At 55.3% G+C, this 25,414-nt stretch overlaps 1 protein-coding gene and 1 long non-coding RNA gene across 2 annotated transcripts; one reads left to right on the top strand and one right to left on the bottom strand.

Moving 5' to 3' along the window:
• Window positions 1-532: 532 nt before the first annotated feature.
• On the top strand, window positions 533-15,693 carry LOC122682975. Its single transcript, XR_006337583.1, has 3 exons — window positions 533-6,635; window positions 11,811-11,946; window positions 14,757-15,693. It is a non-coding gene; the product is annotated as an uncharacterized LOC122682975 (long non-coding RNA).
• Window positions 15,694-18,254: 2,561 nt separating this feature from the next.
• On the bottom strand, window positions 18,255-23,918 carry CISH (cytokine inducible SH2 containing protein). The gene is made up of 3 exons (XM_043886588.1): window positions 23,541-23,918; window positions 20,088-20,308; window positions 18,255-19,846 (listed from the first exon to the last, which is right to left on the bottom strand). The coding sequence occupies exons 1-3, from the start codon at window positions 23,558-23,560 to the stop codon at window positions 19,323-19,325; spliced, it is 765 nt and encodes a 254-aa protein (XP_043742523.1). The 5' UTR covers window positions 23,561-23,918; the 3' UTR covers window positions 18,255-19,322.
• Window positions 23,919-25,414: the final 1,496 nt, after the last annotated feature.

Raw genomic sequence — 25,414 nt, 5'->3', positions numbered from 1 at the left:
GAAGATCCCCTGGAGAAGGGAAAGGCTACCCACTCCAGTATTATGGCCTGGAGAATATACAGTCCATGGGGTTGCAAAGAGTCGGACATGACTGAGCGACTTTCACTTAACACTTAGGGTTCTTAGTTTCCTGATACCCTGAGCTGAAGTGGCTAACCAGAACCTTCGACACCGTCGGGGGTTCCCATGGGAACCGTCCGGGTCCCATGGGAAGCCCTGCTGGCGGTTGTGAGGAGAGCAGGGTCCCCCTTTGTACCCCTCTCTGAAGGGACTGGTTACCACCACCACCAGCCAGAGAACCTTTAGCGTCTTTGACCTCATAACAAGAAAACCGCTATGTAAGAGCTACAGATTCTGGGACTACTCCCCCTCCTGGACACTTCTCAGTCATCCTCCAGGGAAACAGTGAAAAGGCCAGTTTTACAGTTCACAGAGCAGGAAAAACAAGGGAGGCTCCCTCAGCTTTGCTGGGTGCCCTGAGCTGGCCTCCACCTGGCCCTGGCCTTGGCTGTGGAGAGATGGGGAAGCGGCTCAGGGCAGCTCTGCCCAATGGAAGGCAAGCCTTGTGGTGGCTCCTTCCAGGGGCCAAGGTCTCTCTTGGAGACACTGACTCTCAGAGTAGGGAATGCCACCATATTGCCCCTGCTCTGCTGTGTCTGTAGCCCTCTCCTGGGGCATGCATTCTAGGGGAATGGAGGGGTCAGACTCCCAGCCTACTGTGGCCAAGGAGCAGATTCTGGGGGCTTGAAGCACCCACAAAGATCCCTGTGTTCAAATGAGAGCACTGAGGCTCAGTAGGCCAGGGCTAGGACTCAAACCCAAGGCTGCTGTGCCTCCCAGCTTCCAGCCCTTTATCCCCTGCAGACCCCCAACCTGCCTTGATTTCCAGGAGCAGTTCTGTCTTGCCATTCCTGGGAGTCAGTATGAGGCCAGGCCACATGGGCAAGCAGAGGGAACCCTGAGCTAGAACTGTCTGGGCCTTCTTTCCTTTGAACCTTGCAGTTGAGCAAGGTATCTGGGCAGCCCCGCAGGCCTTCCCCCTCCTCTTCCATCTTGCCATCATTTCTGAGGCTCCTACTGGACACTGAGCCCCGAGCAACTGCTTTACATTTAGTGGTGTTAATCCTCACAGCCCCACAGACTGGGTTTTTAATCACATCCGTGGTGAGGAAACCAACGCTCAGCAGGGTGTAGTCACAGGTCAGCTCACCCTGCTGGACTGGAAGGGAGGGGGAGGTCACCAGCGGTGCCCATGTGAATGGTCAGACTGAGGTCAGCATAGCTAGGTTCTGGGCTGCCTCCTGCAAAGCTTAGTGCAGAGGTCCACCACCGAGGCCTAGCAGGGGTTACCCGGGCTGTTCGCAGAGGGTTTTAAGTTTTTATTTATTTATTGACTGTGCTGGATCTTCATTGCTGCACACAGGCTTTCTCTAGTTGTGAGCGGGGCCCACACTCTAGTTGCCGTACGCGGTCTTCTCATTGCTGTAGCTTCTCTTGTCATGGAGCACAGACTCAAGAGCGCTGGCTCAGCCGTTGTGCATGGGCTCAGTTGCCCTGCAGCATGTGGGATCTTCCCAGACCAGGGCTTAAGCCTGTGTCTCTTGTGTTGCAAGGTGGATTCTTAACCACTGGACCACCAGAGTTCTCCTGGGGTCCTGCAACATAGGCTTAGGCCTCAGTCTCCCGAGCCCTGCAATGTGCCAGGCTCCTAGGAGATGACACCCCTCAGAAGAGCCTGGAAAATATGGAGACTGAACGGTACACCCTGAACCAAGTGCTTCTGGGATTATCTCATTCATTCTCAAGACATCCCATAAAGCAAAGTCCGTGAACCCTCCCATTTTACAGGTGAGGAAAACTAAAACTGGGAAAGGCTAAGGAACCTGCTCACATGCAGGCTGAACTGGGATTCCCTTCCAAGCTGGGTAACCCTGGGCCTGATGCCTTAGTCATCACACCTGGCTTGAAGAGGGTAGGGCCCAGGACAGGGGTAGAGCAGGCCTGGAATGAGGACAGTCTGGGCAAAAGCCTGGATGCCTGAGGCACATGGGTGTGAATGTGTAGTGGCGAGGTGGTGATGGTGGTGGATGCCCATGGAGGAGCTCTGAATGCACTTTGGGAACCACGGCCTAATGTAAAGAGTCTCAGGGTGAGTTACAGGGTCAGGTAGGCACTGAGGATATCCTCTGGCTGCCAGAAAGAAGGGTTAGGGGAGCGACTAAGCCAAGGTCTAGAGGCTGCTAGGAGCTAGAGCAGTTGACCTTCTGGAATAGAACAACTCACAACCATTGCTGAGGAACTGGATATAGGGTGGGGGGTAGCCAGTACCACAATGGAGCCCAAGGCTCTGACTGGAACCTGGGGGCCCTGGAGCTACCTTGGACTAGGGGACTAGAATGGACAGGGCATCTGGAGATCCAAATGTGACCCTGTGGGGATATAGCCTAAAAGCAGCCCTTTAAATGGAGTTGTGAAGACCACCCTCCCAGGTCTGAGTGCTGTCAACAACAGTAACTGGCCTCTCCATATGTAACAGTGCCAAGTGCCACAGATACTTTGTCATAATCCTCTGCATATGAGGCGTACCTTCCTTAGCCCACTAGACAGATGAAGAAACCCAGGTTTAACTTGCGCAACATCACACAAGCAGGAAGTGGCCATGCTGGGGTTTGAACCCAGTCCTCAGACCTTCCAGCTGGAAGGGGAGTGAGCAGGCCACAGAGGCCAGCTGCAGCCCAGGGCCCTGGTACCCAGCTGGGGTGCCCCCAGGGCCGACATGGGGTTCCAGGGCAAAGAGGAAAGTGGTGAGTCAAACAGAAAGCACCAGATGGGGAGTGAGCTTCCTCCCCTCCCAGCTGCCCCTGGTGCCAAACTTTCACACCCCGCTGCTGCAGAGGAGCCCATGGGGGAGGGGAGGGCAGTGAAAGTGGCTGCTGCTGAAAGGAGACTCTGATGTACTCCGGATGTGGCGGGGGTGGGGGGGACACTGACAGTCGCCGAGACTCAGGTTCCCAGCTGACAGGTGGGTGAGGAAAGTGAGTCCTCTCTCAGCATAAGTTGGTATAAAGCCTACCAGGCCAGAGGGGAGCATTTCAGGTCCCCAGACCTGAGAGGTTCTGGGAGGAGGTGCAGGTGGATATGCCTAAAACCCTTGTTGGAGGCATTCCACAGCTCAAGAACTGCCCAGGTCTCCCCACTTTCTGCTGGCACAGAAATCCTCTCTTGTCATTCCACCCAGCCCTCCTGCCCAGATCCTTGGAGCTGTGGAATTTTCAAACCAACTTTTACATGGAACTCAACTATGTATTTTTTAAAAGACAAAAGCAGTGTCCTAAACATAAATGGATTTTGTTAGTTCACGTTCTTAACACTTAGCATTAAGTCCATCATGGTGAACCGCAATGAGCACTGATGTTTAAACGGGGGGCTGGGGTGGGAGCTGCAGTCTCCTGTCAGCCTCAGCTTTCAGTTTCTTGCAGTATTTGATTTTGGTGGCACAGGACCAAGTGACCCCACCAAGTGATTTGCACAGACAAGTGGGTACAAATGGGAGTGAGTTTCCGAAGGCCCCCTTACAGTCTCTTTTATTCTCAGGGACCTCAGGAGAAGCCTTATGTCCTGCTCAGCCTAGACCCAAGACTCTGGACACAGGAGGAGGAGTCTTAACATATCATAATTTGATGTTGTGCCCATCTGAGTGTGTGTGTCATTTTTTAAACTGGGTTTTTTTTCCAGTAGTTAAAAATATGAATGAAAGAGAGGGAGAGAGAATGGAAAGGAAAGGAGGAAGGGAAGTGAAGGAGAAAGAAGGAATTCAGGCTTCTGAGGATGCCCTCGCTCAGCTTCTTGGTGAGGACGCCCACCCTGACTGCTCCACCCCTACCTGTCCTCAGGTTCCAGTGCCTCCTCTTACTCAGCATCTGTCTCAACAAGTGAATCTGGGCCACAGACTTCTGAAAAGTCTTAGGAGTCCACGACTCCTCCTGGTTTCTGTGGGCCTTCCAGGTACTCAGCCCTGGTTCTGGGCAGGGCAGAAGGCCCTATGTAGGGGACAGGGGATAGGGGCTTCCCTGGGCTTTGTGCTGTGTCTCCAGAGGTGGGAGGACTGGGGAACCCAGTGCCCCTGAGAGCCTGGGGTTTCTGAACGTTCAGTTCTGGGAACTTGCTGTGCTTCAGAAAGAGAGAAATGAGAAGCAAAACCCTAGGGCCTCAGCGCCACCAACCCCCCCCTTCCTGTCTTCCTTCCGCTGAGTCATAGCCAAGCACACAGCACCTCTGCCTCCTTCGGGGCCATATGGGTGGGGTGGAATTCACGGTCACGTGAGGACACAGCATCTGGACAAGTCCTCTTTTCCTGCAAGTGTCTGTGCAGAGCCCCGAGTTGCTGAGCGCTAAAGCTGCCTCCCAAGCTTGGAGAAGGGGTGACTGAGGTCTTTAGTGTCCTGTGTCTCCCCGCGATCCCCAGGCCAGCTGTTCACCTACAAGCATTGAGCACCAACTGTAAGCCAGACAGGGTGATTCAGGTGGGGCCCTGTCCTTGAGGAACTTATGGATTTGGACATGGACTCTTCCTGACAGGCCCCTCATGAGTGACCGGCTCTTTAGGCTTGCTCTGGTCAGTGGGGGGCCATGGGAGCCAGGCCACATCACACATGCCCATCATAAAGACCTGCACACCTCACACAGGTGTCTGTAGGTATGTGCATGTGCGCGCGTGTGGGACTGGAGCACGTGGGTTCATGTCCGTGATCATAGATGTCCGCACAGGCCCTGCATTGGATTGCGGAGCTCCAGGCTCTGGTATCCAGGTCAGGACCTTGCGTGTGTGGCCTCTGTGAGGGGCCCCAGGTTGTTGAGGGCTGAGGCTATCTTCCAATCTGGGAGAAGGGGTGACTGAGATTCTTAGGGGAGAGACATCACCCTGTCTTGGAGGCCCAAGTACTGTCACTGAGTCATGAGAGTCCATGGGAGTTTGAGTACTGTGCCCCCATTTTATGGAAAAGAAAGCTGAAGCCCAGAAGGGGCCCATGATTTGCCCAAGGTCACAGAGCAAGTTGGGGGAGATCTAGAAGGGGAACAAGCCAGACCTGGGCACCTGTCTACCTCCTTGACCTTTCTGGCCTGGCATTTGGGGTTTGGCACCCCCTGATGACCACAGTGCATCAAACTCTGGGTTGATTCTCCCAGCAAACCACCTGGGGACCAACCACAGGGTCCTCCTACACCTCGCCATTCCCAGGAAGTTTCCCTTCACTATATCTTTGCTTGGGTGACCTCACTGCCTGTAGTTCCCTCTCTTTCTCAATCAGTCTCTGTCTCTCTCTGATTCCTCAAATAAGATCCAAACTTCCAAATTCTGCTTAAATGCTTCCTCTACCTTCTTTGACCCCCTGGGACTTTTCCCCTACCTCTAGCCTCTCTTGGCCTCTGTCCCCCTCATTCCCACATCACTGTTCACCCACCTCCTAAATATAAAATTAATCCATAGAGCCCTAGGCTGGGTGTGAGGGGTCCTTTGAGGCTGAGACAGTGGAAGCCCCACCCAGGCCAGTCCAGCCCTCCAGACTTTGCCAGTCACTGAGGTGGGCCCTGGAGCTGGGAGAAGAGACAGCACCTCTGCTAGGCCTCGCCACCTGCCCCCAATTCTGCTGCTTTGCTCAAGGCCCAGACCTGGAGCACTGTACTTGAGGCGAGATTGATTCCTCAACCTTCAGTGTTTACCATCCCAGGTTGTTTATTCCCCCACACCTTGAATACCCCTCCACTGAGGACTCGGCCTGTGTTTCATGGGGTGGAGGGTGGGGGGTCAAAGAAAGAGTAGGGAACCCTTGGATTTTTGTTGGGTGTCGCTCTTTTGTTGAACTACTCCAGCCAGAGTTGTCTGCTCCTTTCCAAAGCTGTTTCCCTCCACTTGGTCTCAGAAAGTGGGCAGGGGGCTGGCCATCTTTGCCCCATGAGGCTTTGAACCCCATCATGCCAGCTGTCCCCTCGCTCCTCTCCAGCCATGACTAGGAGCCTAAGACTGATTGTCGGACCTACCCTTGGTGCTGGAGTATGAAGGAAAAACGGACAGAGACACTGCCCATCAGGAATTGATGGCCAAGTGGAGGACAGAGGCAAGTAAACAGGTCCTTATCCTTGCCGCCTGTGGTGTGAGTTCGATTGCTGTCTGCTGGGCACCGTGCCAGGCCCTGGGCATGGGTGGTATTCAGATAAGGCCCTGCTCTCGTGGAGCATGTCCTCTCCTACTCAGGTTCCCACTCAGCACTTGCAGTGCTCAGCTTGAGCTTTCCCTACAGCACAGGCCAGCTTAGGAGGTGGAATGGTCAGGGAGCTCACCCTCTGGAGCAGCCCTAAGCCCGAGAAGGGTGGGAATTGGTGGATACACATGCCAGCTTCCTCCCCCCTTCAGGTGGGACAACCCCAAGGAGTGTTCTACACCACCTGTCAACCGGGGACTGACCTCAGAGGGAACACATTTACACACCTGCTCTGGCTTCCTTTCCTTCCCTGTCTCACTTCCTCTCTCATCTCCATCAGGAACTAGGAAGGTTCTATGATTTCACCCAGCTCACAAGCTGCCGTATTCCAAGGATGCTGGTGGAAGATACAGCACTCCTGCTTGAGAAACAAAGGTTAGTTTATTTCCCACTGTAACAGTAGACAGAGGATCAGCATTTTCTTGAACCACTTCCCTGAACCCAGTGCCTGCAGCGTGACCCTATAAGGACCAGATGATGCCTGCACATGCAGTAGGTTGACAGCAGAGAAACCCTGAGATCAGGGAACCCAAATCTTTTGTAATAGACTGTAAGCCAACCTGCCTAACCTTTGCCCCAGAGGCAGATATTATCTTTATTATACTAGACAATAAATAAATCTGCCTTTTTCCCTGGAGGGAGACATTATTTCTATCTTCTAAGGCTGTTCACTGGAATAATCACCCTTGACAGTATTGTTTGGAACAAGGGCAGTCAGTGCCTCTGTGAACAAATGTACAGAAAAGGGAGACAGCCAGCAAGAATTGTCTCCCAGTACTCTATCGGTGCTTCGTGACATCACCTCCGAAATAAACTATTTGTGTTTGGATCTTTTTATTAATATTTATTCATTTATTTGGCTGCATCAGCTCTTTGTTGCAGCATGCTGGATCTTTAGTTGCACATGTGGGATCTAGTTCCCTGACAAGGAATAGAACCCTGGCTCCCTACATTGGGAGTGTGGAGTATTAGCCACTGGACCATCAGGGAAGTTCCCGTGTTTGGATCCTTGACCCTGAGCCTGCCTCTGGGGAAAACCCTTCAAGACTGGGAAGATGACACTAAATAAGCGTTAATGGGTTTTCTGACGTTGGTCTCATTTCTCCAGATCTTCCTGCAAATAATTCTGGGGAGCCACACGAAGGAAGAAATTTCCTTTCCCAGAATCAATACTATTGTGACTTCTTAGGAATGTGCTCTAAAGGACTCTTGGAGTGTAATTTTTCACATTTAAATATTTAGTCCATCTATAATATGGTGGTTGCCTCTGTGAGGTAGACGTTGGACTTCATTTTTCCCCCAAATCATTCTAATATAATTTATGGGAAATCATGCCTGGTCCATCATCAGTATCTTCTAATCTGCCTGCAACTTGTTATGTAGAATATGTCACAAACACACACATGATCAATTCACAGACAATGGACTAACAAACACATGGGCATCGCCATCACTGGGGATTTGACACTCACCACTGGCACAAAGTAAGACAAACCCATCCCACTCACGATGACACCATTCAAGCTCCAGTGAAATGCAGGGAGGCTGCGAACCAGCCTTAGAGTTCACAGAGGGTTTGAACGTGAATTGGAAAGGTTTCTTTCTTAAAAATATTTAGTAATTAATGCAAACTTCAAAAACTTGGGGACGTCACTGGCAGTCCAGTGGTTAAGAGTCTGTGCTCCCACTACAGGGGGCGCAGGCTTAATCTCTGGTTGGGGAACTAAGATCCTGCAGGTGGCTTGATGTGGCCACAAAATAAGTAGTATTTCTGGGGCTCCTGTCTACTTGGGCCCATGGTCAAGGGGGAATCCAAGGGGTGGGCTGGGACTAGGCAAGAAGCCCCAAGGAGAAAAATCACCAAACATATATACTCCTCACCATGATTCTATACTAGAGGAGGGCATGGCAACTCACTCTAAGTATTCTTGCCTGAAGAATCCCCCTGAACAGAAGAGCCTGATAGGCTGCAATGACATGTTGGGGGAGGTGGGTAGCAGGTTTGGAGCTGTGCTAAGTGAGAGCCAGGAGTGACCAGAGGGCTTGAGGGGAGGGCAGCTCCCTGCCCACACCTCTGTCCAGCCTTGACCAGGGAGGGGTCTCCATTCTTCTCGAGGCGAACAGGTCCTGAGTGGTTAAAAGACTGTCCCAAGGTTACCCAGCCAGAGAGGGAGGCCCTTACTTCCTTTCTGTGCCTGTCTAGACATGCCCCCCAGCACCCCTTCCAGGCCCCTGGGACCTGTGATAGGAACAGTCACGGCCACTCCTCAGAGTGTGATTAGGTCCCAGCCCAGTCCCAGAACGGGGTCACAGCCTCCATGGCTTCCTGGGGGCCCTGCAGCTTGTCCTCTTCATTCTCTTAAGTAAGGACACCGAGGCTCCAAAGGGCCAGATGTGTGCTCAGGACTGCACTGCTGGGCACGAGTGCTAGGGCCACACCAGGTGGCCTGATGCTGCAGCTGGGGCCTGTACCCCAGCGGGGGAACCGGGATCTGAGGGGAAAGATCCTGGAGGAAAAGACTGGCCTGAAGGGGAGACAGGAGTCCTGGCCAGAGGTTGCCTGTTCGTTAGTGAGGGACTCAGTGCTCAGTGCACGGCGCTGGGATCCCACCTTGCTCTCCCTCCTCCTTCCCCTTCACCCATCACAGCCCCAGCTGCTGACCAGCCTGGCCAGTACGCTGTCACCGAGCATCACCAAACATCCTACTTTCACCTGTGCCCCCTCCCCCGCACACCGCCCCTCCTCCCAGGAACACACAGCCTTCCCCCCTCCCCCATATCGTTTCCCACTGTCCACTCTGTGCCTATCCTAGGGCTGGGTGCTGGGTACCACAGATGTTGCACCAGACCTGGGCCTGCCCTGGCAGACCCAGTGCTGAGACAGAGGAGTCTACAGAGGCACCTGCAGTCAGAGAGGGTTTCCTGGAGGCATGGACTTCCAGCTGCAGCCGCAGTACCTCCTCCCCCTCACCTGGGTCACTGCCCCTCCTCTAAGCCTCTCTCCCTGGAGTGGCCAGCGGGTTCCTGGAAGCGTCCCATCGCTCTGCAGTGCCGATTCCAAGAACTGCGGCTCCTGGCAGCACTTGCTCAGGATCCTTTCCTAGAACATAGGCCTCGCCCCACCCAGGCTACTGGGGTCTCATTGGGCAGCTGGCGGAGGCAATGAAGGAGGGGGGTGCCCTGGGCGGGGCCTCTGTAGGATCCAGACACTGGGAGGTGGGCCTCAGCTGTCAGCCCGGAGAGGGTGGCCACCCTAGCGTCGGGGGCAGGAGGTCAATGTGTGTGAAGGCACTTTGACTCCAGTCAGCTGTGGGGGCGGGCTAAACCCAGGGAGTTCAGCTCACAGCCTCCCTGCACACACAAGAGGCTCACCCATGGGGCCTTGAACTTGGCCTCTGGTTGCTACACTCCACCGTCAGTCCCGGCCCCCCCACCCCCATCCCAGGGTTCCATCTCATAAGTATAAGGCACAAGCCTTCCTCTGGCTTCAGAGCAGGCCTTCAATCAGATGGCCTCCAGAGGTGCAGGAGTGTCAGGTTCTGAGCAGTGAAGGGGGATGGGCCAGCCAGTGCTTGGAAGGACAGGACACCTGTGTTATTAATCGTGTTATAATTTTACCTTGCCGGATTATGATGGAGGAAGTCACCTCATCCCGCACCCTCAGCAAGGTGGGTGGGGGTTGGGGGTGACAGCCACCAATTCGTGGGCCAGGACAGGGTCTGCCTTCCCTCAAGGTCACTGGGCCTCCATCTCTGAGGCGTGTCCTCCACCCCCGCCACCTCTGAGCTGGCGACAGGCCTGCCCACCCGCCTGGGACCTGCCAGATCACGTTGAGCAACCAGTTCCTGAGAAGCGTTGAAGGCTGTTTGGTTTAAAATTAACTCCCCCGCTCCCCCTCCCCTGCCTGCAGGCCTCCTCCGAGTTCTTGGAAGAGGCGCTCTGCTCTTTCTTCCTGGGAAGAGGCCTCTAGCCGCAGCTGCTGCGATTCTAGCAAAAACACCTCACCCAAGGTGGGGGTGGGGGGGTGCCCATGCCCCGCCTTCTCTGCCCTCTGTGAGGACACCCAGGGATCCTTCTGGAGCCCAGCTTGCCCCAGTGCATCCACCGACCCCAAGAGGAGAACAGGGGTGGCTGTCAAGGTGCCGAGACCAGGTGTGCTGCCCTAAAGCCCACGCCCTCACCCATTGGCACCTGCTGGCTCTGAAGAGTAAAAGGGCTACAGAGACCCAGTCTGGGCACCTCTGGGGTAGAGACAGTGAGTGCTGACCACACGGACAGCACACCCGGGACTTTGGTCTACTTTGAGGGATGTTTGGCTCAGAGAGAGAAAGCACGGTGCCCAGGGTCAGCCAGCTTTGCCCACCTAGGCTCAGCCTGCCCACTAGATGCTGGGCTGACAATGCTGACCCAGAGGCATGCCCCGGCAGGCACTCACACTAGGGTTAGAGCTCTTCTTGTCTCTTCCCCACACTCCTCTGCCTGCCCTGGGAACCCATCTCCTTCTGGATAAGCCTTCGTTTTCTAGCGTCTCCTTGGGCTCCATGTCTCTGGAACTTTGGAGAAAATGTTTCCGGAGAACCTGCTCTCCTACAGCTCCTCCTACCACAGCCATCTACCCGAAGGAGCTGAGAAAAACAAAGGAATGTTGGCCAAGTGGAAAGGTCAAGATACACACACAGACACACTGATGTTGCTCAGAAGTAGGGCTGGTGGGGGTGGGAAGGGGAGAAGTGCTTCTTAGGGGAAGGCGGAGAGAGAAGAAACACTTTTAAAAACAAAGCTCTGGCCCAACCCAAACTGAGTGAAATCTTCACCTCTGCTATAGGAGGCACCCGGCTCTGGGGACAGGAAATCCCAGGCTGGCTCATGGGTGCTGGGTGTGGGGAGTCCCTGCAACAGGGCTCTCTCTGGGGAGCATTTGCTGGGTGGTACTCCCCTTCCAGCCACACCATCAGAGTGTGGGTCACCCTAATGAGGACTGTGCAGTGAAACAGTCCTAGAGGACTGCCTGGAGGAGTCGTGGCCATCCCAAGATCCCTTAGCCCTCGGAGGCCACTTCTTGCACTCTGGGCCCTGCCTGCTTCAACCAGGCTTGAGTCATGGAAGCAGCTGTCCTTCCACTGAGCAGAAAGCTTTGGCCACACCAAAAGGCTCCTCCAGCTTTGGGCCTGTCACGTCCCCTCCTGCTCATAGATGAGCATCAGCTACCATTCACCCCGTATTCCCCCACAGCCAGGCACAGCCCTGCTCCAGCCACCCTGTAGCAGGGCACTTCTACTATCTCTGTCAGACAGATGGGGAAACTGAGGCTCCAAGAGATTAAACCACTTGCCTGAGATCCTTAGGGTGATTTTGGAGGGGCTGAAATTTGAACTCTGCCTGAGTTCTTTCCACTTGGCTAAATTTGCCTCTTCAGTGACAACCCCAGGAGACTCTCATGGGAAGTGTGGAGTGTGTGTGTGTGAGAGAGAGAGAGAGAGAGAGAGAGAAATTTAGCCAAAGAATGCTTGTTTGGAATTAGTCATGGAAATTATGTTTTTTTCTCCCCAGGCTGGAGAGACCTGGGAAAACTCAGGCCTCAGGGGGATTCCCTAGGATGCGGTGGGTACCCAACACAGGCATGAATCTGCTAGAGAAGCTGAGGAAGACTTCTCAGAAAAGGAGTATTTGAGTTGGACTTGGAAGGGTGAGTAAGAGTTTGCCCTGGCAGAATGAGGAAGAGGGACATTCCAGGATGAATGATATCATGGGGAGGGCTGTTTGGAGAGAAGTAGAATGGAATGGCCTGGTGGATTGGGAAGCAACATCTTGGAATCTGGGGTGAGGCACAGGCAAGTTATGAGGGGAGCCTGTGAATATCACTAAGTGAGGAAGGTGGGCCACTATCGGGTTTGCAAGCCCCTCACTCTGGAGGTGCTGGCAGGGCTGAGGGGGCCAGTGAGGAGGCCATCAGGTCAGTGACCCGTGGTGAGGCTGGATGTGGGCAAGGCAGCCATGGGGAGCCACAGGAGAGCCGCCTGCGGAGGACCAGTGCCAGGGTAGAGGGATGTGGAGACCAGCAGGTGGCGGGGTGCGTGTGGGGGGTGTGGAGGTATGTCTCGGGAACAGTCTGGACAGTCTGTCCAGGACGAGTCCAGGTCTGGACAGGGGGAGTCCTGAACCAGGCTGTTCGTATTGCCAGGCAGACTCCTGTTCAAGAGTTCCAGGGTGAGGCGGCCAAGCCCTGGCCTGGGATTCAAAGCCCTGGGCTCCAATCCTGCGTGGCCTCTTCTCTGGTGACCGTGGACAAGTCACCCTGCCTCTCTGGATATTGGGCTTACAGCTTTGAAAGGGGACCGACCCAGCTCACCTCCCTGACCTGTGACTCACCTTTGAGGGCACATACCGCTGAGGGCTGAGAGAGTAACAGGCCTGAGGGAAACACACACACCCCCCCCTCTCCCCCAGGTGTGGGCACGGGTAGCAGATGGCCTAGTTTTTACTGAAGTGGCTAGAAGGTTGGGCTGGTCTGGCCTCTACCCCAAGCCGTACAGACACCAGACTGTGGGTCTGTTCACCATGATGGGAGCCCAAGGCCTTGGTCAGCAGGTGACGCCTGAAGGTGGAGGCCTGGGCTGGCAGTGCAGCACCAAAGCTGGGGCAGGGGCAGTGAGGGGCTACTTATATTTCCAGGGGGTTCCAGCCAGCTCTCCTGCAGCTCCCCTGGGGACTGCAAGGGACAGCAGCACCTGCTCAGCCCACCTCTCAGATGGGATTAAAATAAGGGACGAGGAATAGTTACAGTGACAGAATCCTCCTGGGTCCCCCCACGTTCCCTCTGAGAGACGTGCTGTCCCTCTCCCCACTTCAAAGCTGAGGAATCTTCTGAGGTTAGGTGAGGTCGAGGGACATGCCCCCCGAATCAAGTGTACAGCACATGATCCAGACTGCAGGGGAGGTTTGGGTAAAACCAGGGTGTGGGGGACACAGGAGAGAGGAGTAAACCTCTGGGGACCCTCCTCCGTCTCAGGTCTCAGATGTGAGAGCCCCAGCCTGCCTCAGCTTGGGAGGGGACCCCCCCCCACCCCGCAACCCCGCAGTCGGGGTGGGGGAAGGACACCTTCCCCAGGAGAGACTGTTGAACTTCTGGCAAAGCTCCCACGCGCTTTATATTAAAACTGGTCTGACAGGTTGGTGTGAAAGGGCTGCCCAGGCCTGCGCAGGCTCTACATCTCCTCAAGGAAGAGGGCCTTTGGGAGGTTTCACAACCCTCCGGCCTCCCTGATCAGGACTTATCTCAGGCTCTTGGCCCCTCTGCTTCACCTTACATCTGTGAGGGGTGGGAGTCTCCCATCTAGAGTGCAGCCAGCCTGGCCCATGTCCCCAGCCCTATTTAGACCCATGTTCAGCCTTGATCATCCAGCAAGATTTGCTCAGTTTGCAGATTAGAAGCTGAACGCAGGGGCAGGGGGCCCGATAATGATTCCAAGGGTGTTAACGGCACTCAGTGGGCATGGGCGAAGTCTCCCAGGAAGACCTCTCATTGATTGACAAGAGAAACCTGAGTGGCCTGGTGGCATCTCTGTCCCAGAGTTGTTCCATCAGAGTGTTGTGAGTCCAAGGAGGGACACCAGATAAGATCAGTCTGTGAGCCCACCTCCCCTGGCCTGACGGAATCCTCCAGGGTGCAGTCCCCAGCCCCCCTCCTCCAAAATGCCCTCCTGAATCACCCCGCCCCTTGTGCCTGTCCCCAGCGCTTTGTGAGTGCCAAGGCTTTTTTAGCATGCCAGCCCCCGGGAGGCAGCGCAGAGCAGCAGTTGCACAAACAAGGTCTTGATTCAGGGTTTGGACTCTGCCTCTGCCCCTCACACCAAGCTATTGACCCTGAGAAAGCCACAACCTCTCTCTGAGCCGTACCTCTTTTCCTGTAATGCGCACAGCTTCTATTGGTGTGCAGGGCTGCAGGGAGAACTTAATGGGCATGAACCCCACCCCCAGGATCACCTCCCCTCCCCTGGTCTCCATCACACCCCACTCTGCCATATCCCAGACCTCTCAACCTCCTTTCTGGCCTCTGGCCCCCGGCCCTTGTGGGGTCATCCCCACCCAGCTGACAGGTTCACTGCTTAGAAATGAGCATCGGGTAATAGCATTTCCCTGCTGAACTCTGAAGGGGCGCCCCACCACCAGAACACCATCCGTGGGTACCCCCTCTGCCCTCTCCACCCGCCCTCTGTCTCCTCAACCCTCCTGGGAAGCCAGCCATCTTCTGGTCTTGCCAGGTTTGTTCCTGCCTCAGGGCCACTGCACCAGAGCTCCTTCCACCTAGGATGTCCTTTCCCGGCGGTGTCCAGGCTCAGGGCCACCTGGCTCTAGAACCTTCCTCGACCCTCTAATCTGCACCCCCCCGCCCCCCAGAGCACTCTCTTCCCTGCCCCCTGCTCTGCATTCATTTCACTCTCAGAACTCATTCCCTGTGTCCATCTGTGTGCTGGTCTATTGTCTCTCGCCCAACAGCCCATGAATCCCACAAGGACGGGGAGCATGTCCATCTTATTCCCTGCTGTGTCCTCAGGGCCCGGATGGAGTCCAGCCCAGTTGGTGCCCAGAGAGCAAGAGAGCTGGCAAAGGACAGTCGGTAAAGGGTTCCTATCAGTTATTGTGTACATGTCGTGCGGGTTCCTGTGCGCCCACCGGTCAGTTCCCCTCTTCCTCCCTGACCAGTGCCGGTAGGCATGCCCCTTTCAGCAGCCCAGAACCACCTGGGGGTGACAGTCACCAGAGGATATTTAGCCTCTGTTAGGCTGGCTCTCTGACTTGGGTCTGGGGCCCAATGACACGCGCTCCACTGATCCTGTTCTAAGCAGGCTTCACTCCCTTGATAGGGAAATGTGAGAATAAGATTGAAGCCGACTGGGACTTCCCTGGAGGTCCACTGGTTAAGATTCATGCTTCCAATGCAAGGGCTGTGTTCTATCCCTGGTTGGGGAACTAAGATACCACATGCCACACAGCGTGGCAAAAAAAAAAAAAAAATTGAAGCAGAAAACTACCAGGGGTCAGAGGCAGCTGGTAGCCCCTTTTCAGGCAAGAGCCAGACTCTGACTTGGGCTGAGGCAAGGAGGAAGGGGATAGGACTCTGTTGGCCAGGCCAGTAGCTCCAGAGACCTTAGCAAGCAGGGATACAAGGGGATAAAACCAGCATTCCAGAACAGCTCACCTGAAAGCTACCCCCACCCCAGCTGCCCATCCTTGCCACCTCACGTAGCAGTGCATGGGCAAGGGAGCGGTCGGGATCCCGCAGCCTGAGCTCTGCTCTGGGCCTCACCCCCTTAGCCACCCCCTTGCCCACTCTGGGCTTGTCTCCTCATCTGTGGAGTATGGGTAGTATTTTGTTGTCTAGTCGCCCAGTTGTGTTCAACACTTTGCAACCCCATGGACTGTAGCCTGCCAGTCTCCTCTGTCCATGGACTTCTCTAGGCAAGAATACTGGAGTGGGTTGCCATTTCCTTCTCCAGGGGCTCTTCCCCACCCAGGGATTGAAGCTAGGTTTCCTGGATTGGCAGGCGGATTCTTTACCGCTGAGCCACCAGGGTAATATTTAGGCCTACTCTAACCCTGTGGACACCCTGACGTCTCTCCTCTGTGGACAACAAAGGGCTTCCTTCCACTCTAGCACTGTCTGGGCCACGGTGCCAGGTAAGGAAGAGCCTGCCTTTGGCCACTCTGTGTCTACTGCCTGTTCACTGGATGACTCAGGTCTGGGGCTGGAGCAGACTCAGGGGTCATCTCAGGCATCCTGGGAGTCACAAAGGAGCTGGGATCTAGGCTGAAGCAATGAGAAACCACAGACATCCCTGGCAGGGCCATGGTGCCCTGGACGAGGTGTGTTGCCAGGCCCTGCAGCCAGCAATGGAGAAGGTGCCAGGCGGGACACGTGGACCTGGTAAAGATAGCCCTCACCCACTTCTTGCACACTCTTACCCAATGGCAGCTCCATTCTTTCCCATGCCTCTCTCCATACCCCCAGGGTTCTACACCTCCAGAGTTCTTTATTTTTATCCTGTCCTGCCTCATCCTTGTCATCAACGTCTCTCCTCACACCTTCCTGTCTTCAGTCTGCTGACGTTTGCCTCTTTGAATCTGAGACTTTTAATTGTCTAAGGGCTAAGAAAATAGAAAGGTTAGAACTATTTCTGAAATGAGGGCTGAAAGGCCATGAGTGAGCTTCAGAGGTACTTTCCTGTGAGGGACTCAATGGTGTAGAAAGTTTCAGTACAGAGTAGGATTCCAGGTGCTGAAGTGCTCCAACGGCAGACCATCAGATAATGGAGAGTGTTTTCATTTTACTTGCTCTTTCACCTACTTCTAGTATGCAGGACCCTGATTGAAGGAGTCCCCAAACCCCAGTCAGCCTAGGACAGGACGCCATCAGATCCATCCCAGGCCAGACCCTGTGGCCAGCCACTATCCCCAGTCAACCATTCTGCCCCGCTGCGCAGAATGACCTTCCCTAGGCTCCTTGTGATCAGGGATATAAACTCCCCAGTCATGCCCTGGTGTCTTGGCAAGCCCTGTACCTTCTCCTTGGGGTGATCCAGCCTGACTTCTCTGTTAGGCCTCATCATCTCAAAAGACGCTGCCCCCAGCAGTGGTCCACAGCACCCATACCACTAGTATTTTCCACCTACGTTTAGTTGGCATCTCCCGTTCACACATCTTTCAGGTCTGATGCTCCTCTGCTAACCTCCCCCATCTGGCACTGGGCAGTGACCCTGCAGGCAGTCCCACTAGTGACCCTGCATCCCACCCTCCAAGGGGAAAAGAGGGAATGAGTGGACAAGGGCTTCTCCCTACCCCTTCCTCTAGAAAACTAACATCATGGTGTCTGGTCCCATCACTTCATGGCAAATAGAAGGGGAAAAGGTGGAAGCAGTGACAGATTTCCTCTTCTTGAGCTCTAAAATCACTGTAGATGGTGACTGCAGCCATGAAATTAGAAGATAATTGCTTCTTGGCGGGAAAGCTATGACAAACCTAGACAGTGTGTTAAAAAGCAAAGACATCATGTTGATGACAATAGTCATATAGTCATATAGTTCATATAGTCAAGGCTATGGTCTTTCCATTAGGAGAAGGCAATAGCAGCCCACTCCAGTACTTATGTCTGGAGAATCCCATGGATGGAGGAGCCTGGTAGGCTGCAGTCCATGGGGTCGCTAGGAGTCAGACACAACTGAACAACTTCACTTTCACTTATTACTTTCATGCATTGGAGAAGGAAATGGCAACCCACTCCAGTGTTCTTGCCTGGAGAATCCCAGGGATGGGGGAGCCTGGTGGGCTGCAGTCCATGGGGTCGCTATGAGTCGGACACGACTGAAGCAACTTAGCAGCAGCAGCAGCAGCGTGGTCTTTCCATTAGTCATACATGGATGTGAGAGCTGGAGAGTAAAGAAAGCAAAGCATGGGAGAATTTAGGCTTTCTAACTGTAGTGCTAGAGAAGACTCTTGAGAGTCCCTCGGAAAGCAAGGGGATCAAACCGGTCAGTCTCAAATGAAATCAACTCTGAATACTCTTTGGAAGGGCTAATGCTGAAGCTGAAGCATCCAATACTTTGGCCACATGATGCAAACAGCCCTGACTCACTGGAAAAGACCCTGATGCTGGGAAAGATTGAGGGCAGAAGAAGAGGATGACAGAGGATGAGATGGTTGGATGGCATAACCGATTCATTGGGCATGAACTTGGACAAACTCTGGGAGATGGTGAGGGACAGGGAAGCCTGGTGTGCTGCAGTCCATGGGGTTATGAAGAGTTGGACACGATTTGGTGACTAAACAACAACAATAACAACCCTCTCCACTTTTCACTGGGTGCCCTATCAGGGCCGGCTCAGCCACACAGGTCTTTGGGCCTCTGCTGACCCCCATGTAAAGTGGGGGATGCTGACAGTAAGATCGAAGGGGACAAATGGTATACGACTCAAAAAAAAGGCCCCTCTGAGGGCTCCATACATGAAAGGTACAATTTTATTGTCATTACAGAAAAAGCAGTGAAAATAAAAAGACTACCAAACTGTTTAAAGTAATAATTATTTTATAAAGTCTCATCGGATATGGAATTTCGTTCCCTCTCTTGAGTGAACGCATGTTCCTGGGCAGGAAGCAGACCCAGCAGAGCTGGAGCAGTGGCCCTCCAACGACCATGCCGCTCCCTGACCCGGCCCCCGACTCGTGCAGGGCCTGTGCCCCGGCGAGACCAGCTCTACGCAGACAGGGCTCGGCCCCAGAGGGGGTGAGTGGCAGGCTCTGCTGGGCGCTAACATGTTGGCTCCATGTTCTTGTTTATTCACCCATCCTCCCAAAACAGGGCTGGAGGCCAAGGAGAAGGACTGCTTCTCGGGTGGACGGGTTAGTGCCAGGACATGCAGGACCACCTTGGGTCCAGCAGCGCATCTCAGGGTGGGAGGAACCAGAGAAGCTGGGGCCAGTCTGGGGCCCCTGGAGTGCTCAGGGCAGAGAGAAGGGGTCGGCTCACCCCAAGACCAACCCAGGGAGAATAAATAAATAAATACTATATAACTGTGCTGTCCCCCAGTTTGGTCTGCGCCCCTGCCCGGGGACTGTCACCATCAACCTCGGTTCCTCTGGCTGATATGCCCCTGAGACAGAGGCTGGCTAGCTGGAAGGAAGGGGCCCGCCCCACCCTGAGGATGGAGAAACCAGGGTCGGCCAAGTCTACGCAGTTCAGGAGTCCGCAGCAGGTGAGTGGGGGACTGGGCCCAGCCCACAGAGTTGAGACAAGGTCCTGCCAGTGCCCTCTCTTTTGACACATATGGCCCGCCACAATGGAGTCACGTGGGAGCCGGGGGGGCGGGGGGCGATGACCTCCAAGTCGTGTGACACTTTCCCTGACCCCTCACCCCCAGCCTTGTTCCTGCGGACCGTTCCTGGTCTAGCTGCCAGATGTGCACAGGCACCAGGATGACTGGAGGAGGGGTCGTGGGAGCCCAAGTCCAGCTGGGGCCCATGTCCCCTCCAGGGTCCAGCTGGATGAGGCCAGGCGGCTGCTCGGCCAGGTCAGAGCTGGAAGGGGTATTGTCGGAGGTAGTCAGCCATGCGGCGGGGGAGCGGCAGGCAGTCCACATCAGCCACCAGACGGTTGATGACGAGGCGGCACAGGTGCTGCAGGCTTCGGGTGCTGCTCCTGCGAACAAAGGGCTGCACCAGTTTCAGGTGAACGGCCGTGGCGGGCAGGGCTGGGTCACCAGGCGCATCTTCCTTCGGGGTGGGCAGGGCCGGAGTGGTGGCAAGGTCGGGACTGTCACTCCGGGTGTCTGCGGCACAGGAGGCCACGTAGTGCTGGACCAGGCTCACCACATCTGGGAAGGCCAGGATGCGTGGCCTGGACAGGCAGTTGGAGTCCAGGCGGAAGCTAGAGTCGGCGTATTCAATGCGCACGTTGGTGGGCCCGCGGGTGGTCTTGACGGACAGTGTGAACAGGTAGCTGGGGTGGGTGCTGTCACGTACCAGGAAGGTGCCCTCTGGCATCTTCTGCAGGTGTTGCCGGGCCTCACTGGCCGTAATGGAACCCCAATACCAGCCTAGGCAAGTGGAGAGGAGAGTAACCAACTGGTCACAGTGGAAAGTAGCTGGGTGCATCAACCCAGAGCATGGCAGGGTTCAGCCTCTTGTCGTCACCCCTCCCTGGGGAGGGCTGGAGCCCTTCCCTCCCGTCAGACTCTTCTGGCCAGAGGCTTGCCTCTCAAATTAGACTCAACAGGCAGAGCTAATCTTCCCTCGTCAGACTTCCCAGGACAATTCCTCCTCCCTCCTCAGACTCACCAGATTCCCGAAGGTAGGAGAAGGTCTTGGCTATGCACAGCAGGTCCTCCTCGGGGTCCACCACCTTGGTCTCCCTCTCTGGCTGGGCTGGGGACTCCTCTACTGCCTCCTCCAGGAAGGCGCCAGCAGGCAAAGGCTGCATAACTGGTTGGGGCAGCTCCAGGGACCGGGCCCACAGGGGCCGCTGCCCAATCTGCTCCACGGCCAGCAAAGGACAAGGTCTAGAAGGAGGTGCGTGGGCAGTGAGTGGAGGCCCTGTGCTCTCTCCATTTCCAGAGATCCCCTCTGCCCCAGACTGGCTACATGACCTCTGGCCAGTCTATCTCACTGTGAGCCCCTGTTTCCCCTCTGCTCACTCATGAGACCAATACTCTACCTCCCGCTTGTCAGCACAAAAGGCCCCCTTGATGACCTCTCCCACATATGAACCCTCTTCTGAAAGAGACTTTCCCACCCTTCTGCATTTATCAAAGAACAATTATAGTTGGACCCAGTATCCATGGGGAGATGGTTCCAGGAGATGGAACCTGTGGATGCTTGAGTCCCTTATATGAATGGGGCAGTACAATGAATACATGGGCCCTCTGTATCCCCAGGTTTCACATCTGCAGGGACAAAGGGCCATCTGTAATCTCTCTCCTGTTTTGTACCAACCAAATCCATAGATCATTCCCTGTAGGCATCTCTAGTTCACAGTGGCCAGTTGGGGTTCCCACCTCAGACAGGATCCAGTGCAAAGAGGCCCCACAATGGTGCCCTCCTGGCAGAGGTGGCTGATTAAATGCATGGTACTGGTTGAGCCAAGGGATGGGTCACATGTTACCTCACCATGGACAACAGTGTCTGTCAGATGGAACTTGGTCTACACTGGCCAGGCCTTAGAGGCTAGAATTATCTCCCTGAACAGGTCAGACTCCCATCCTGTTCTCTCCTCCTCCCAGCTGAGGGTCTGGGGTACACAGTGGCCTCTAAAGGCACTAAGTCCCACCTCCCATAAATATGAGCTCCCACCAAAGGGCAGGGTACTCATCCCACATTCCAGATCCCACCCTGACAAGCCTGCCCTACCAGACACTGTGATCTTAAGCAAACATTGCTCTTCACTAGAGGTCCACTTCCCCACTGCCCCAGTGAGGGGTCATCCCAGCCCAGACACTAAGGGGTTGGGCCACACCATATTCTCAGATGACTAGGATTGGGTTGCTGAACCAGCCCCATCTGAGTAGTAGCTTCTCTTTAAAAGAAACCCACCCAGTGCAGTGATCCTGGGGTTTTTGGGAGTGAGAGGCATGGCCCTGGTTCCCATGGAAGAGACTGCCAGTCCTTTCCCACTCGTCACAAAAGAAATCCTCGGATCTCAGTTCTGGGTCTGGTTCTCTGCCAGGCCTCAAGACATCAGGATAATGTAACCTTGGGCCCTGCCCTAAAGGAGTGCTCATAACCCAACGTCATAAAAAAGCAAAGGATGTTATGGGGGAGCCAGGGTCAGCCTGCTCCTGAGCTGAGTCTCAGGGCAGAGGAAGGAGAAGCGGCAAAGGCACCACAGGCCAAGATGACGACACGGGGAAACGCTGCCAGGTATTGCTTATGCGGCAGGAAGAGGTGGGCAGGAGCTGGCGGCAGGAGCCAGGGAGAGGAACCAGATCTGACAATGTAAGTTACAGGTGACTCTTAGAAGATTTTAACAAATCATGGGCTGGCAACTGGTCATGAGAAGGGGCCATAAGACCCTGGCACACCATAGCCTGGTGGCACTTCTCCACCCCCACTCTGGACTCCCTCTAGAAGAGCTGGAGGCTGAGATCCAAGCAACTGGCTGAGGGCCTCCCTACTGGGACCCAGAGCTCAGCTCAGGCCAGGGAGCCTTCTAGGACATAGGAGGTGGCTAGCCAGTCAGACCAGACAGAGTCTCTGGGGGTGGCCATGTCCAAACAGCTTAGCATATGTGGGTGTAGGGACCTCTAGGGATGATGATATGATATCTGGATGTGTGAGTTGCTGTATTGGTCACCACAAGCTCCTGGTGAGTGACTATATATATCTGGGGAGGGGTGTGTCCACAGCTGTGTCATTGTATCACGGTGGTGGTGATGGCTGTGGTGCTCCAGGTGTGGGTGGCCAGTATGTGAGGGTGCCTGCTGGGCAGCCCAGCCTGTGCATTCTGTTTGGGGACATAAACTAGTGAAGCAAACTCAACCCTGAGCAGGTAGCCCTCAGCAAAGCTGACACCCCAAACCTATAGTTGGGAATTCTTGCTCCCCGGCTCAGGAGAGCACTAGCTGGTCTTGCTCCCTGACAAGACCACTGGCCTGATGCACTGATATTCCAAGGGGGCCTTCAGCTGGAGCAAAGTGAGAGGGTGTGGGACCCCAGAATTGGCTGGGGTCCTGTGAACAAAGGCAGAAGCGTGGGGGAAGGTGTTCGGGAGTCCCACAGTGCAGAGAGGAGAAAGGGAGATGCTGGAGATGATCAGGGAGAAACAGAAGCACGTACAGTCTTCCTAGCACCTCCAGGTGCTGGGAACAGGACTGCTCAGAGCTGGGGGCACTTCAGCCTTGCCCCACCTTCCACCCTTCCTCACTTGGTACCATATTAGTTTTGATAACAGCAGTCACTGGGCCACCTAGCTCTCTCTGACTGTGGGAAGCACCCACTCACATCTTCTTTCACTCACCCTGGAGCTTCTGAGCTCCTGTCAGATGAGTTTGGAGAGCATCAGACCCTTGGTTGAAGGGGACGCTGAGGTTCTGGTCAGAAGGAATGTGTTAAGAATGCTCAGCTGAAGCCAAGACTGTCTTATAAGCCCCCACCCTACCCCTGCAAGTTTTGGGGAAACTCAGAGAAGGGAGGCAGGAGCCAAGGCACTTCTCACATTGGGATCCCACATTGGACTAAGAGTAGGGATGAGGCCATTGTGAGGGGGTGCCTCAGACAGGACTGGGTCAAACCTAGTCTCTTCCCAAGAGCTGCTTGTTCAGCAGGTGCCAACCTGGGTAGAGGTAAGGATCTCAGATTGGTTTCCCAAGAAGAGCCTAACCCCTAGCCTGAGGCAGGTGAGTGGATGACAGGACAGAAAGGGGCAACGGTCACATCTAGCCCACGGTCACAGTAGGTTACTGGGCCGGCAGGCCAGGGTAGAGCGCTCCCGATCCAGAACGGCTGGGCAAGAGAGCCACATCTGGGAGGAGGCGCTGCCTGAAGCGTCCACCTTTTCCAGCCAGAACCCAAGCTTAGCCCACCCTGTGTTTCTCCTGTCGCTAGCTGACCCCCAGTTTCCGTACCCACAGTGCCAGGAGAGGTGGTGACGATGTTGTCACCATTCTTTGTTATCACACTCCCGAGGTCTTTCTCCGACCAATCAAGCCCTCTTAATAATACTCGGCGGCTAGCACGAGGCCAGTTCGCCGCCGCGTCCCGGCGCGGAGCTGGGCTGGGGCAGAGACCCGCGCTTACCCTTGAACGCAGAGGACCATGTCCTGGCAGCGGCAGCTGTTGCTCCGGAGCTGAGGCCCGGCCTGACGGCGGCAGCTGGAGTGAGCCAGTGGACGCGGATCGCGCTCTCAGGGCAGGCTCCCGGGGCGCACGGGCGGCGGGCCGGGACTGAGAGGTGGCGGAGCGGGTGCGCCGGGAGAGCGCGGGGGGCGGGCCTGGAGGACGGGGCGGGGCGAACAGCCTAATCTTTTGTCCTCTGTGTCCCAGCCCTTCCCGGAAGCGACGTCTTCCTAGAACCGCCGGCTGTGCGGTCGGGCGGCGAGGGGTGCGGGTGGGGGGCGCCGGCTCCCTTAGTCTGGGGCCGCCGGCAGCTAAAGGAAACACCTTTGACAGATTTCCAAGAACTTTCCAGGAAAATGGGGCGGGGCCCTGCGCGCTGACCAGTCGCAGTGCAGGAGGTGGGGCCGAGTAGTCAGGGAGGGCCAATTAGAGCGCTGGGATCCGAGGCTGACGTGAGCCAAGGGGTTGGGCGTGACCTAGAGACCAACCGGTGAAAACCAAGTTGAATAGGGCTAGGGAGAGGCCGGTGCTCTACCTACTTGAGCTCAGATTTCTTTCGGGGCACTCCGCTTCGTTAGCGACAGGCCCGCTTATCTCTGGATAGGACCGGTGGCGGCACGAGGGCGCGGCCACGGGTCTGTCCGCCCAGCTATTGGCTCCTCCAAGGCGGTGTGCTGGTGTGCAGGCGCCCCCTATGGGCTGCACTTGGACCCCTGGACCCTATGTGGGGAGGCGAGTGGCATGGGTTGTGGTCCAGAGAGAAATATTAGGGGAGAAAAGGGGCTCAGAGGGAGTATCCAGATCCGAGCAGGTTCACGGAGGTCAAGCCTGCGACCACTGCAGCCAATAGGATCCAGGCGAGAAGGTTTCCCCTGGGAGATGGGGAAGAAGGCGCCATCCCAACCTTTGCACTCTGCGGGGCCATCCAGTCTCGGCCCTAAACTGGCTTTTGGCCAGCCCTCCAGTCAGGGAGGAAATGACTACCGACTTGAGAAGACAGGCAAGGATAAAGAGTCCCCAGCTCACCCCACAGGACAGTTCACACGTGTCTCTGGCTTGGTGGGCCCCCTAAAAATATGGGAGAGAGACCTGGAGCTCCAAACACCCAGAGATAAACTGAAGCTAGGGGATAAAAGTAGAGAGGAGGAGCAGTGACAGCCTCTCCCATCTACACGGAGCACCTGATACATTTGATCCTCAGTAGCTGGTATTGCTCTCATTATTGCTAAGCCCCAGGGAACATGCCCCTACCTTTGATCCTTTCCACCTTTCCCCATTCACTGGACTCACCAGGGAGCATCCTTAAAGGGGCTGCACACATAGCCTCGGAGCCCGAGGGCCAGGAGATGAGAGAATTGGAGCAGTGGTAGGGTCCACCCCACCTTCCCCGTGTGTACCCCCCAAGTTCCCTGGAAAGAAGGTAAACTTCAGGTCCCCTAGCAGGGATGACAGGCTCCTGGCAGTGTCCAGAGGCACAAATGGTAGTATCCAGGCATTCCCCAAGGCAGACAGGGCTGGGCTTGTCCTGCCTGGGAGGGGATGGAAGACTGAGGGATCCAAAAGCAAAAGCCCGTTAAGCAGGACAACATGACAAAAATAATTGGTTCACATGAGAAATGACTTCATGAAACCCACTTCTCTGTAAACTTCTTGAAGGGAACTTGAGCTTCAGTGTAGCCCCACTTCAGTTCAGTTCAGTCACTCAGTCGTGTCCGACTCTTTGCCACTCCATGGACTGCAGCACATCAGGCTTCCCTGTCCATCACCAACTCCTGGAGCTTGCTCAAACTCATGTTCATCAAGTCGGTGATGCCATCCAACCATCTCATCCTCTG

Source organism: Cervus elaphus, chromosome 24 (genome assembly GCF_910594005.1).
Source record: "Cervus elaphus chromosome 24, mCerEla1.1, whole genome shotgun sequence".
Taxonomy (NCBI): domain Eukaryota; kingdom Metazoa; phylum Chordata; class Mammalia; order Artiodactyla; family Cervidae; genus Cervus; species Cervus elaphus.
This window is presented reverse-complemented; position numbering and strand designations above follow the sequence as displayed.